Source organism: Chrysemys picta, chromosome 15, assembly GCF_011386835.1.
Source record: "Chrysemys picta bellii isolate R12L10 chromosome 15, ASM1138683v2, whole genome shotgun sequence".
Taxonomy (NCBI): domain Eukaryota; kingdom Metazoa; phylum Chordata; order Testudines; family Emydidae; genus Chrysemys; species Chrysemys picta.
Genome location: NC_088805.1, coordinates 23,507,070 through 23,521,871, shown reverse-complemented (window position 1 = coordinate 23,521,871; position 14,802 = coordinate 23,507,070). Strand labels below are relative to the sequence as shown.

Genomic DNA, 14,802 nt, shown 5'->3' with positions numbered 1-14,802 from the left:
TGTTAAAAGTGTTGTTTTTGCATATTCGCTTTTCAGAGTAGACCCACACTTGGCATTACAATTGTATTACAGATAGGTAAAGTTTCTTGGAAGCGCAGCACTACAGCAGAAAGTGAAGCTTCCACTTAAGCTAAAAACAAAACCCAGGTGCCTCCTTTCAGACATCAATTTCCACATAGCTGTTATGGCTGTAGCACCTAAAAAGCCAGCGTTGCACTTACTCTATTACTGTGCTCCCCACATTAGGGCTCTGGAGTATTTTGTGAGGCTAAATCAAGAGTGAGAATGTTGAAATGATTGCTTTCTTGTACAGATAGCTATAGTTTGCTTTTCACAGCAGGGGCTCCAAGAAGTCTTGAAAAAGCACCGAGGAGGTGAAAATCTGATGGTAGCATTATCTTGATGTGGAAATTTAATCATCTTCAGTGAATAAATAGAAAGCCAAGTAGACACACAGGTGTTGCTTAAGTCTGACTGTAAGCAGACCAAGAGTGGAATAGACTACTGGCAGTGGGGATTGGCTGTGATGAAGCAATCTTCTCAGGACTGGTTTTTGATATGTCCCTAAGAGGATTAGGCTGGGGAAAGTCTGGTCATAAAAATGAATTGGGCAATGACTAAGATTTACTGCATATAATAAAATAAAATTGTACAACTGATTCCTGCCTCAATAAATTGAATTGTAGTGGCAGGTAATTCCTTCCCCAGATAGCTCCTTTCTGACAGTTTTTAGGAACATAGGAATTGCCATACGGGATCAAACCCGTGGTCCATTAAATTCACTGTTGTGTCTCAGAGTGGATATTAGGAGAGCTTTCAGAGGAAGGTGCAAGAAATCCCATAATGGACTATTAGCATGGGATTTTCCTGTCTAAGGGAGTTAGGCACCCAGTTCCCATTAAAATCCTAACTCCGTTAAGCCCCATTGAAAAAAATCACAGCCTTATGAAATACCCTGCCCATAAAAAAAGCTGATTGGGAACATTTGTCCAAATACAATCAGTGGAGATTATACATGTTTTCAGCAATTTGTCCTACAGAACTCCAGTGTGATGTGTAGAAAGTGCACAGATACGTATGTGATATCGTGGTGTCACACTGGTGTAGATGTGGCTCTTCGAAGGGTAGCTTTAAATACTGGAAGGATGGAGAAAATCTGTTACAAAATAAAGCTATTACCACTTCGCATTTACAGATGACCCAAACCATAGAGCTGCAGAGTAGTGTGGCCTGGGGGCTAAAGCATTACGGTGGGATTTAGGAGACCCAGGTTCTATTCCTGGCCCTGCCACTAGCCTGCTAGATGGCCTCAGGCAAGTCACTTCATCTCTCTATGTCAGTGTTTCTTGCATGTGGCCACCAAGGGGCTTTTCTTGTGGCCACAGCCTCCTGGGCTGTGATGCGGGGCGGGGCAGGCGCTCATAGAGCAGTCCCGGATGCACTGCCTTGGTGTTGATTGCTGGGGCTGCCAGCAGGGGTTGGACCCTGACCCCCTCTGGAGACACCTGGAGGAGAAGGCAGCCAGTGAAATCCCACCTTCCCAGGGGCAATGGGGCTCAGGCTTTAGCCTTCAGCACTGGGGTGGCAGAGCAGCAGACGCTGGCCGGGAGCTTCGGGCTCCAGCCTGTGCAGCGGCAGGGCCCAGGCTCCAGCTGTGGGGTTTCCAGCTCCAGCCCCCCAACTGCCTCCCCTGACCTCCCCATCCAGGGCTGAGTAAGTCTGCTGGGAAAAGTGATACTTGTATGTTTGTTAATACTGCTTTTCACAACAGACTTACTAGCTAGCAACAAATACATTACAATCATTTGGACATGTATATGCACATATTTATTTTGTTTTTCCTAAAGCTAATTAAGTATTTTAGGAAACTGTGCAAGAGCGGCCACTAGCAAGAGTTGGTGGCCGCACTCTGAGGCTACCAAAAAATTTGTCCTGAGAACCCCTGCATTTTACATGGGGATACTGGATCAAAGTGCTCTGAGATCTACTGATGAAAAGCACTCTCAGTATTATTATTTATCCTGTGAGTTGAGGTTGTCCAGAACCTACCACAGGGGGGCTCAGCACCTTCCAGATTTGGTCCCGTAGTGCTTTTCATCTTCAAACTGCTTTACAAACATTACTTACACAAATAAATAAAAAAAGATAATGCAGAAAGAAAGATGGTAAGAGCTAGGAAGAAACGAGTACAAGGATATTAGATTTTATTAAGGCCAGATTTTATGTTAAACCCAAGGATCTTCATAACTTCTGTGATGGACTCTCTATTCACGGTAACTGAGATCTAGATACTCATTGCAGTATGACTGAAGTTTTAGTGCCAACCTGATGTTCCAATCCACAGCAGCCAAGGAAGTTAAAAAGTATCAGAAGGTCGAGAGAGCTTAATTTAAATCAAATATCTGTGCCGTACATGTAATTAAAATTCAGGCAGAGTTTTGGTATCGTACTCACAGTCTGACCCTTTTTTCTAGCTTTGTGGAAGTTCAGATTATGACTCAAAGCCAGCCTTGGTTCTCCTAAAAGCATAATGCCTTAATGGGGCATCAAGCAGACAAAAGACCTTTTTAGCCCAAACATTGTGTATTCTGAATTATTCTCGGCCCAATAAACAGCATCATTATCTACCTTGTCTGCTGCAGCCGCTCTGTGACAGCTAAAACTATTCAAATTAAATCAGAATGACTCAACAGCAAATGCTGTGAAAATGAGCATTTAAATCCCCAAGTTAGATTTTAATTTTAAATGCAATATCACTTGAATATGTCATGAACCACCGATTGTTTATGACATTTTCAAAATGCAAGTTCAGTTCAGATCCCATACTAGTTTTACACCATTATAACTCCATTGACTGCAGGGGAGTTATTCATGATTTACTCCTTTTTAAGTGAGATTAGAATAAACCCCTACATAAAGACAGCATTCAGTGAAAATGGAAAATCATGAATATGGGATAAATCTAAATAAAGCTGCTTCATTCCCTTTCCTATCGCCTTCTAGAGTTACAGTATCTTTGGGAAAGCAGAAAGTGTGAGGAGGGAGCCAACATGACAAAGAATAAAACAAGATTGTCCTTGTTTAAATAAACTATGATTCTTAACTACTGTTCATGCTTTTTGTTCCAAGGGAACCAGTTGATATATACAAGCTATTCCAGAAAGAAAAGATGGCCTTGTGGTTCAGCACACGGGACATTTGCGTTCAATTCCTGACTTTCTCACAGATGTGTATATGGCCTGGGGCAATTCACTTAAATATTTCCCCATCTGTAAGACGGGATAATAATACTTCCCTGCCTCACAGGAATAGTGAGAGGATAAATTCCTTGATGTTTGTATAGTGATGAGCCAATATGCGAGCCAAATCAATCAACAGTCAGAAATAAGCAAATTTATACCAAGCCAATCTTGTTCGGTCTTTTAGGCTCAGTTTAGCAATTCAGTAAAATTAGCTGGATATAAGGCTGAGGTTTTGTTTTACCGAGGGAGTTTTAGAGGCTTGTTTCCCTTCAATAAAGGTACTTGATGCTTCATAGAAGCGGTTATAAATGATTTAAACTCTTTTTGATTAATCATGTCTTGTCTCAGTTTTTGTTATTTTCTTCTTTCTAGTCTAGAGCTCACTTGACTTAAAACAGGATCTTTTTGTCTCTGAAGAGTCTATTTGCTGCAACTGTTTATCTCCACCACCTGAAGTGTGTGTGGATTTTTTCAGTCATCCATGAAAGACCAGCAACTCTTTAATAAAATTAAAACACTCAGATGTGGGCAGAGATGACCTCATAAATAAAGCACTCGATGAAATGGTTTACCGACTATTAGGTATATTGGCTATCCTTGCCACCGGCTCAATAAACGTGTGCATGGAAGGACAATGAATTGATCTGCTTTGTGCAGTGTTCAGCCAGGAAATGGAAACTACCACCCCCTAAGAATTGATTAAGGGATGTTTCTGTTATGAACATGCATTCAGCAGTTTGTGGATTATATTAAATTACGGTGAACACATTTGATCCAAGTACATCACATGGTGACCCATCCCCAGAATTACATTCTGAGTGTAATTGTGCTATTGCAGAACCAGGCAACTGCAATCTCATACATTAGATTGTCAGTTTTTAAACTATATTCTAACAAGAGTCGATGGAATTTTATGGTTCCTATCTGTGTGTTTCCAGCAGCATTTAAGTGTGGGTGCTTTTTTTTTTTTCTCCATTGAGATTTTTCGATTATTTTTAATTTGCATTTCTTATCCACACAACATACCAACTGTTAGTTTAAGTGCGACTTGAGAGGACTTGTCTTGACAGATTCATTTTAACAGAAAGATATACAATAAATAGTGAAGGGTATAGTTCATTATCTTCAAAAGGTTTTCTTGTCAGTGTGTTACAAAGAAAATTTAAGATTAAAGTAAGTGCTTTGCAGTCATTTAAATTCTGGTTAAATATTCTGTGACAGTTTGGGTGTTTAAAGGATAGATACTGCTTTGGAAACTGAAGCAATAGTAATTTTTTGCTCTTATTATGAAATTCCTTTCGTATGAAGAACTCACATCTCTTTACAAACATGAAGAGCTTCACATCTCACAACCCTCTTGAAATGGGGCCATGTTCTTGCCTAAATACATATGATCTCTATGTTACTGATGGGGGAAACTGAGGCACAGAGAATTTGTATAATTTATCTCCACTCTTATAGGGTTGGCATAGAACCTTTGGTTACCAGTTACTTTCGCTATGCACTAGGCATTACTGCCTGTCTACCAGAATGGGTTTTGAATATAGTTCATATGATTATACACTATCAAGTTCTCCATTCTATCCCCCTGGTAATATCAACCCTAACTGACTAGATCTTCCTTTCTAGGGACAGATGAATTATTCATTTCCATAAGTGTCATTTTAAATGAGACTAACGTGCTAAATTTTTCATCAGTGAACTAAAGTTGTCTTGATGGCATAGGTTGGTATTTAACTGCTACATCACTTAGGGTATGCGTACACTATGGAGACTATACCAGCACACTACATTGCCTGGATAAACCCATAGTGTAGATGGAGGAACACCAGCTCCCCAAATGAGAGTGGCTACAGCAACAGAAGTATTCTTCTGTTAACATAAATGTATCGACAGTGGGGTTTAAGTTAGGTCAGGGGTATGGATTTTTCACACCCTTGACTGAGGTAGTGATGTCGACCTAACAAAGGTAGAGCAGACCTTAATATTCTAGACTGTAAAATATTGCCTGTTGCTCCACTGAAACTAATTCTAGATATAAACAGTATAAATATTTATTCCTTGTAATCTATAGACTCTTAATGTAAGACTGCCGTGCTGAATGGGTATGACTGTAAAAGTAACTAATTGGAGTTCTCTGTTATACTCAATACCACATGGAAAGAAGTGGAGTCTGCTTTGGCTAAGAGATTTTGGGCAACTATAGATAAATGTAGACTTGCAGTATCGGAGGTTTAGAGCATTACATCACATAACAGCAAAGTTATATTTTTTTCATTCCCTGCAGGCTAAGAACAACAAATACAACAACGCAACCTTGCACCCAATGAGTTATACATAATTTGCATTATTGTGGGCATTTGCTTGGCTTTATCATTTAGAATTTATCATTGCATTAATAAAATATGCAGTCCAGTTGACTGAGTACTGGACTAGGAGCCAGAAACTCTGGATACTAATCCCAGCTCTGGCACAGATTCCCTTTAAGCAAGAAATTTAACCTCTGCGTCAGTTTTTCCATTCCTAAAAAGAGTAATATTTCATCAACATGCTGGAAAGTGACTGCAATGGGCTTTGGATTAGGCGCTCGATGCTGAGGAAATGCATAGAGATAGACAGTTCTTAGCATTAGGGGTAGGGTTTTCAAAAGCTCTCAGTGTTGACCTACCTGCTCCCACTGAAATTAACTCCCATTTACTTCAATGGGAGTAGTTAGTTCAATGCTGGGTGCTTTTGAAAAATGTCACCCTATTTGTATTCCTAGGATTAGTGCACAAGTTGCATGCTCACTCATGAAGCAATTGTTGTGAAGATATTTTACTGTTCTAACTGCATTCGGTATTTTTGAAAATATTGTGTTACAGGGATCCCTCAAGACACAGAAAATTTACGCCTGTTTCTTTTGATATGTGGACTTAGAAGAGTCAAGGACCCTCTTTATTTAGTGGATGTATTTTCAGGTACGTGCCCTGCTGTTTAAATATCTCTGCATTTTCACTGGGTTTGGTTTTTTCCTCCAAACACCATTCAGATAAATTTCTTGGGTTTGATGACTTTACTGTAAGTTGTGTTTTTCTCTGCAGAATACTTCATAATATATTTATGTTTTTAAAAAGTGTTCCTATAAACATTGATCTGTTGAACACATTTATTTCTGTACTGTGTCTTTTCCTGCCTCCTGGGAATAAAACAGCATTGCAATCAAAGAGAAATATTTGATGCTTTTGCTTGTTGAGGGAGTAATTATTTTGCTGCTAGCATGCAATATTCATAGTAGACAAAAGAAAGAAGAGTTCACCTATTTCAAAATAAGTTTTTTGGCTTATTGTGTCATGGTTATTACATATGTTTGCAGGTGTACTAAGGAATACTATTAAAGTTACAAGAAAAATTCTTTTCACATGTTTTTAGAGCAAAGCAGCAATCTAAATTGAGGTTTCTTCACATAGCATGTGAGACGCTCTTACAACGCTAGAAAGGGTTGCAAACAAACATATTTCATTTACTTGGACTCCTGTATCAAGTTCAACTGACAAAAAGTTTCCATTCAGTTCCAAAGTTAGGGCCCGTTGACCTCAATTACCGTGAGCAGGACTCACATTGCTCATCTCCCACAGCCCTGCCTTTGCCTTTCATAAAACATGAGCTGAACACAGTGAGAAGTAAAGCAAGGCCGCCTTTCTAGGAACTATGTTTTAAACTAGGTGCTCATCAGTATCTCCTTTATTTTCTACCTGCTTTTACAGGGTTTTTATCTGTGATATGGTTTAGTAGTAGTAGTAGTAGTAATAGTATCAAACCAGCTAGAAGTCCCAGTCATGGAGCAGTACCCCCTTGTGCAAGCACAGAACACAAAGACAGTTCCTGCCCCAAGGCGTTTACAATCTAAGTATATGACAAGAGACAACAGTTGGATACTGACAGGTAGAAAGGGCAGTACAAGAAAACAATGAGACAGCATCGATCAGCATGATAAGCAGCGGTATCATTGCACTAGCAGCCTAACTGTTACCAAGTTTTTTGTAGGAATCGGAGAAAAGGAGGATAATGAGTTAGCTTTGCAGATGTTTATCAAGCGCATGAGAAGCATGGGAGAAAGCATGAAGGTGCTTGTTTGAAAATTTAACAAGTGGAAATATTAACATTTCAGTGGTGAACTAGATGATAGGTAGGATGGGGATGCTGTGAAGGGCCTTGAAAGTGAAGATAAGTAGCTTATGTTTGATGCAGAAGAGAAGGGGGAGCCACTGGAGGGATTCAAAGAAAGAGGTGACATGGTCAAAGTGATGGACTAGGAAAATGATCTTTGCAGCAGCATTTTGAATGGAGACGAGTGAGTCAAGAATGCAGTTGTCAAGGACAGACGAGTTCCAGTAATCAAGCTGCAAGATGACAAGTGTCTTAGCTATGTGTTTGGAAAGGAAAGGACATATTTTACAGATGTTATGCAGAAATAATCTGAAAAATTTAAACATAACCTGGATGTAAGGACTTAGAGGGAGGTCCAAGTCAAAGATGACACCGAGGTTACAGCTTTAGGTAAGAAGGACGGTGTTGTTGTCCACAGTGAACAAGAAAGGAGGTAGTCGGGAGGGCAGATTAGGAGCTCTGTTTTAGCCACGTTAAGACTGAGCTGAGGGTAGAGATCCACAAAGAGATATTAGAGAGACAGGCCAAGGTTTTAGTTTGGACAGGAGGAGACAGGTTTGGAATAGAGAGGTAGACCTGTGAGTCATCAGAATAGAGGTGGAAGTTGAATTTGTGTGTGAAGATGAGATTACCCAGAGATAAGGTGTAGAGGGAGAAGAAGAGAAGGAGACCAAGGACAGAGCCTTGTGGAATGCCCACTGAAAGTTGGAAGGGGGCGTGGGAAATGAGGAGGATCCTCTGAAGGAGTGATTAGAGAGGTAGGAGGAGAACCAGGAGAGGACAGAGTCATGGAAGGCAAGGAAGGACAAGGATTCAAGAAGAGCATGATTGATGGTGTCTGTGGCAGCTGACAAGTTAAGGATGATGGGGATGGAGTACTAGTTCTAAGCTTTGGCTAGGAAGATGTTATTCTTTGCAAAAGCAGTTTGTGTGGAATGCAGGAAATGGAAGATTGCAGAGGTTTAGGATGGAACTGGAGAGAGGAACTCCAGTGATTGTAAAGTTTCAGAGTAGCAGCCGTGTTAGTCTGTATCCGCAAAAAGAACAGGAGTACTTGTGGCACCTTAGAGACTAACACATTTATTAGAGCATAAGCCTTCGTGGAGTGGGCTGTAGTCCACGAAAGCTTATGCTCTAATAAATGTGTTAGTCTCTAAGGTGCCACAAGTACTCCTGTTCTTTTAGTGATTGTAAAGTGTGTGTTTGATGAGCTTAGAGAAGAAAGGGAGAAAAAGAAATGGAGAGGTAGCTGGAGAGGCAAGTGGCATTGGGTAGGTTTAAGATGGGAGAGACTAAAGCATACTTGTGTTGTGAGGGGAAAGAGCCAGAGGAGAGTGAAAGGTTAAAGAGAAGGGAGGGGATGTGAGTGGGCATGAAGTAATTCAGGAGATGGGATGGGGTCACTGCAGCAAGTGAAGGGGTTAGGGTAGGACAGCTGCATCTGTGGCAGGGGAGAAGGAGGAGAGAGTTGTAAGAGGCGAAGGTGGGGACTGATGGGGGAAGCTCACAATGTATTTTGTCAGTTTTCTTGTGACAAGAAATTGGTAAGATCCAGTGCAGAGAGAGAAGTGGTGGCAGGAGGAAGGGAGGGTTTGAGGAATAAGTCAAAGGTGATAAAAAGGCAGCTGGGATTGTCGGTTTGGATTCAATTAAAATCAGAGGAGTAAAATTATTTAGCTAGGAATATGGCAGAACTGAAGGAGAAATTTGTAATTTGTCGTGGAGGAAGTCAGTCTGATCACAGGATTTCCACCAGAGATGCTCCGCAATGCAAGAGCAGGAGCAAAAAGAAGTGGATGTTGAGGTTGAGCCAGAGCTGTGACTTCTGCAGATATCTGCTACTTTAAGTTCAGACATCTCAATTGTTTTTTTCTAATTGGTGTTATTAGTATCCCGAACTTGTCTCTGTTCTACATTAGAGAATCAGGTAATTGTCTAAACTAAAAATTTACTTTTATGCTTTGTTACACTCTACTCTACTGTTTCACTTTTTTGTTGAACTGAAGCACTGATGCCTTTCATAGGTTATATTCCTTCTTTGGAGTATTCCATGTCTGAGATTACTGGGAGCTTCGTAAATCAGTTCACTGACCCAAGATAATGAGATGCACTAGCTGAAATATCAGTTTGTTGAATGGTTGCTCCATATAAGTAATCATAGAACAGAAACAACTCCTCAAACTCTGTGTCAGAATACACTCGACTCCGTATACAATTTGTCCAGTATCCCCTGCGAGTAGACTTTTCTTGTATTCATCATCAGATTTCTGTAAAACCAATTTCTCATTATTTTTCCCCTAACAAAGAATGGGCAAGGACCCTGTATATATATATATATATACTTTTTTTTGAGAGAGAGAGAGAGAGAGAGAGAGAGATTCATCAGGTTTGTACATGAGACAAGTGAGAAGCAGTAAGGGTTTCTTTCGGTCAGCTCATCGTAGCTTGACTTAATACAGCCTCAGTGCAGAGAGATGGACTACAAGGCCTCTTAGGTTCTTCCAAGCCCTACATTTCTGTGATTCTATCATTTCTTAACTTCAGAACAAGATTAAACTTTAAAATATAACTAAAAATTATGAACTAAAAAGATGAATGACCAACTTGAATTTTAACTTATTTTGTAGATTGGAAAAGTGTTTTGTTTTTTTAAATGAAGAGCAAAAGTTTTTTTTAAAGTCCTTTCTAATTGGAAAATTGATTTAAAATTATTCCACATTCAATTATGAGTATTACAATATCATAATTCACATAGGGCTTACCATACATATAAGACAGAATCCCTGCACCGAGAACAGGATTGGGCTCTAAAATAGATATAATGTGGAAAGTAATGACAACCGATCAGCTTAGGAGGGAGGTGGTCAGAGGTGAGAAAAGTAATAAAAATTCGTATTTGTAATGTTTATATCCTTTGTGTCTTTTTTTGTTCTCAGTATTTCTTTTTGGTACATTTCACATCAAGATGTATAAAGTCCAACACTGATACGAAGGTTCATGTGAGGCACAACCAAAATAAGGCAGGTCTGAAATTTGATACACCAATTAAAAAGCAATATATTTGATAATTATACAGAAAACAGATCACACCAGGCAATGAGATTCACTAAGTTACTCTCAAAGTTCTAAGATCTGTCTGAAGTAGGAAAATAGACCACATTTGAAAAGGTCGGCTAAAACATTTTAAAACAGGTTTTAAAGGATAGACAAAGTCTGACATCTTAAAAGAAAATTGTTAGACTGTGGGTGGTGAATCTACAGGGGAGCCTAACGTATTTTAAAACACAACCTATTTTCCTAGTTTAGACATACCGCATACCCTTTGGAATTGATTAGATCATCCATATCAAAGCTAGTCATACCTTTTACTAGGTGTTCACTTTTGAAAGACCCACATACACAGCAAACGGCATGTTTCTCAATTTAGCTGTGTCAAAAGTGTGAATGGATGAGTCTCTTCTGCCAGGATTTGAACTGTGGCTGCAGGGAGTCCAGGCATTCTAAATCTTAGCCCCCTACAGCTCTTAGACCACTATTCTGTTGATCCTATTATGCAAACCCTTACTATACTGTGGAGGGCTTATTACCATGTGTAGTCTGTTAAAGTCAAGTAAGTGTTCACATGAGTAGGCCCTATTTTGGCAATGGAATCGTTGAAGAGAGGCATTTTTGCAGATTACAGAGTTACAAACACTATACAACTGTGATGACTTTGCAGTTATTCTTTCCCTCCACCGGTAACAACAAAACATTGCATTTCCGCAGCATTTCCTGGGGGCCACATGCAGGTGCTCGTGGTAAGAATAAGTCCTGGTCATTTAGGTAGAACAAGAATCCAAACTACCTTGACTAAGTAACCCCATTCACCAGCATCCTGTAAAACGCTTCACTGTTAAAATTATTCTAAAATAATACCTCAGCTTAATCACAAAAAATAACACTTGAATCATAACAGAATGAGTGAAAGAAAAATAAACACTAACTTCAATAATGTTAATGAATCGAATATTGTGTGTGAATGTTGGAAGTGAAAATCTGATCTACTTTCCATATTTAAACACTATCACTAATGCTATTGTCCAAATTCTACCTGTCTTAGTCATGCAAGTGCTCCCATTGTTTTCAAGGGAGGAGGACTTGGCCCAGTCTCTGTATGTGATTGTAAGAATATTAAGCATAATTTGTTAATATTAAAAAAAATTTACTGTTGTGTTTTAGAGTGGCACAGAAGAGAGCCCCATATCCACCTTGTTATAATTGGACCTGCAGTAAGTTGTTTTTTTGTTTGCTTGTTTTAATTTATGTTTACTCACACAGATTTATTTTAGTGGACAAGTGAGATATTTTTGACACTTGTTTGCAAATGGAAACTGAGTTAATGGTGTTTGAACTTTTACAAAGACTCCATGACTGTTCAGAAGACGTTCTGAGCTGTGGAAATCAATCAGATTATAATTTTCCAATTTCCAAAGCTCCCAATGGTTCAATGGGGTCTGATGATTTCCTGATAGCCTGAGGTATAGAGCTACATTTAGAAGGGAGTCTAAGGATCTGCTCCCCATGAAGTCAATGACAAAAGTCTGGCTTCATTCAGTGGGAGCTGGGCAGACCTAAGTTATTTGTATTATGGTAGCACTTAGCAGTCCCAGTCAGGATTGGGGCCCCACAGTGCTAAACATTACATAGATATATATGGAGAGGATGGTCCTTGCCTCAGAGAGCTTACAGTCTAACTAAGGGCTGGTCCCCACTTAGTCCGGACTTCGGACTAAGGTACGCAAATTCAGCTACGTTAATAACGTAGCTGAATTTGAAGTACCTTAGTCCGGACTTACCGCGGTCCAGACGCGGCCGGAAGTCTCCCCCCGTCGACGCCGCGTACTCCTCTCGGGGAGCTGGAGTACCGGCGCCGACTGTGAGCACTTCCGGGATCGATTTATCGCGTCTTAACCAGACGCGATAAACCGATCCCAGAACATCGATGGCGTGCCGCCGGACCAGCCGGTAAGTGAAGACTAGGCCTAAGATAGAGTCAGAGTTGGTGTAACGATCTCCAATATGTATGTTCACCAACTTAGATGCCTAGAGTGAGACTCGGACCGACTTACTACCTTATAACTTACACCTTTTACTTCCTGGCCCATGACATCTGAATTTGGCTCACTGAGTGTAAGGATTCTAAGCTGGTCGATCGCACGCGCCTGAAGACAAGAATGAGTAGTGTAGCAAGTGTATGCTGAAGTAGCCCCCACCCGTTTTTACCTTTCACCTTCATCCAGCTCCTTGGCATACAAGTCTGATCCATTGACTTTTTCCATTGACTTCAGTGGGCTTTGAATCAGGGCCCTTCGACTAGCAAGCAATTCTAAATGAGACTTTATATGTCACCTCTGAATTTGACTCTTGGGTGCAAACTCGCATATGTCCCTTGACATCAGTGGAGCTAGCCCAGTTGACTGCATCCAATGGCCTTGTGTCAGTTTTGTAGATGTAGAGGACACTGTTGCGATGGGAGCAAATATACTCTCTCCCATTTAGAATTTTAAATTCTGTACATTCACAAGTCTTGTTAATGATATTCACTGATTTCAGTCTCAGACAAGAGGATTTAATGTCACATTGGACTACAGGACCAACTTTTGGAGGGGAAAACTGCTGGTTTAACATTTGAATTTTAATATTTATTAGGGTATTTATACCATTGGTTTAACACACTGAATCTCTACTGTAGATTCAAACAGGAGTTAAAAGGTCAAATCTTGTAAATGAAATATTCGAAATTCATATTTCGGTGTGAATATTTTATGAGCAGAGATTATCCAACATTTTAAAAGACAGCAGTTATCATTTCTGAGTTTTTTCAGACAGCCTTGTGTTATGAAAATTTTTAATAATATGGAGGTGATATCAAACACCTCCTATTCCCTGGCATACTTCTAGTAGCTACTCGGCAGTGTTTAGGGCATACAGGATACTGCAGGCAAAGTGTACAAAGAGAGAGTAGTGGAATTTGGTGTGAAAGTTGCTAACGTGATAAAAAAGCCTTGTGTGACTGATTTTCTGTTAATAACGTCACTGCTAGATTTTTTTAAGAGCTATAGGCCTCAGTTTAGCAAGGTACTTAAGCATGTTCCTAACTTTAAGCATGTGACTAGCCCAACTGATAGGGGGACAAAGTTAAGCAGATGCTCAAGTGCTTTGTTGGGTCAGGGATCTACTGCTTAGTACCTTGCAGAACTGAGCCCTTATTTGCTTCTAAAGTCTCCCTGATAGATTTGTTTTCGGGTTATTTGTAACAAGATTAGGTTAAAAAAAAACCAGAAAAAATTGATTTCTTTTTAAGTCAGTGTCCCTTTAATCACACATTTCTTCTTACCCGCCAAGAGTTGTTTGTTGGTATGTGCATCTGTTTGTTCTCAATGTGTCTCCTACCTATTCAACTGCAAGCAACATCCTGATGGCTTTAATTCCCCCTCTAAGTCATATGTCTTGCCACCTGCACATGCATAGTACTGCTCATGATAGCCTGGTAGGTGAAGATTTAGGTTCCAGTTCTGCCAACACTCGTGCTTAACTTCACATCTGAGTAGTCCCATTAACTTCAATGGAACTATTAACCTATACAAAATTCAGCATTGTCTAAGTGTTTGCAGGATGGATCTCAAAATTTTGCTCCACACGACATTTCATATCTCAGCTGCTTGAGACGGTTTACCTTTAGTAACCAGAACAGGGCTCTTAGCTAACAAAACTAAAAAGCTCAGTCACCCACTTAATTTCCTTCTCCTGCAATTACTAACATAAGAGTCCTGCTGAACTGCAGCCTGTCTTAAGACTTGTGTTTGTCTGCTGATATGAAGTCTTCCCTTCCCCAGTTTTGGTGTAGTGCAGTTTCTGTTCCCATTGAGTTGCTGATTTTGCAGAGGCTCATGCCTTTGTTTCCTTCAGTTTAGATTATTTTAATGCCATTTGTATTAGTCTGAATTTGCAAACAATTAGCAGGTGTCAGCTGGTACAAAACAATGTTAGACTTATTTCTGACACCAGACAGTGAGCACAGCACTCGAGCTGACAATGAAAATCAGTGACGTCTGTTTCACTTTTAGATTCTGAGTGCTGTAAAGTCTTATTTGGAGACACTAAAGGGGAAGGTTTAGAATATTAACAACCCCCCAGGCATTTATATTGGTGTTATGTTTTAGACGCGTGGCTCTTACACAATCCATATTTCAAGCTAAATATGAATTCGCAGCATTCCTGGAAATGACTTGCATATCTTTTAATGAAAGTGTTGGTTAATTTTAGATTGCAAATTTTACAATAGGAATTTTTGTTCCTTTTTTGGATTAGACTGGCTTTATACAGAGAAGGTGAAAAACGATATGGATACCATTAATAACTGTGATTTTTA

The 14,802-nt window shown here is 39.8% G+C and overlaps 1 protein-coding gene across 1 annotated transcript in view; it reads left to right on the top strand.

Moving 5' to 3' along the window:
* The window catches only part of GLT1D1 (glycosyltransferase 1 domain containing 1), a 96,974-nt gene that overhangs the window by 50,081 nt on the left and 32,091 nt on the right, over positions 1-14,802 (top strand). Inside the window, exons 7-8 of the mRNA XM_005299569.5 lie at positions 6,107-6,202; positions 11,610-11,659. Coding sequence (XP_005299626.1) covers positions 6,107-6,202; positions 11,610-11,659 — 146 coding nt within the window. The remainder of the gene's footprint in view (positions 1-6,106; positions 6,203-11,609; positions 11,660-14,802) is intronic.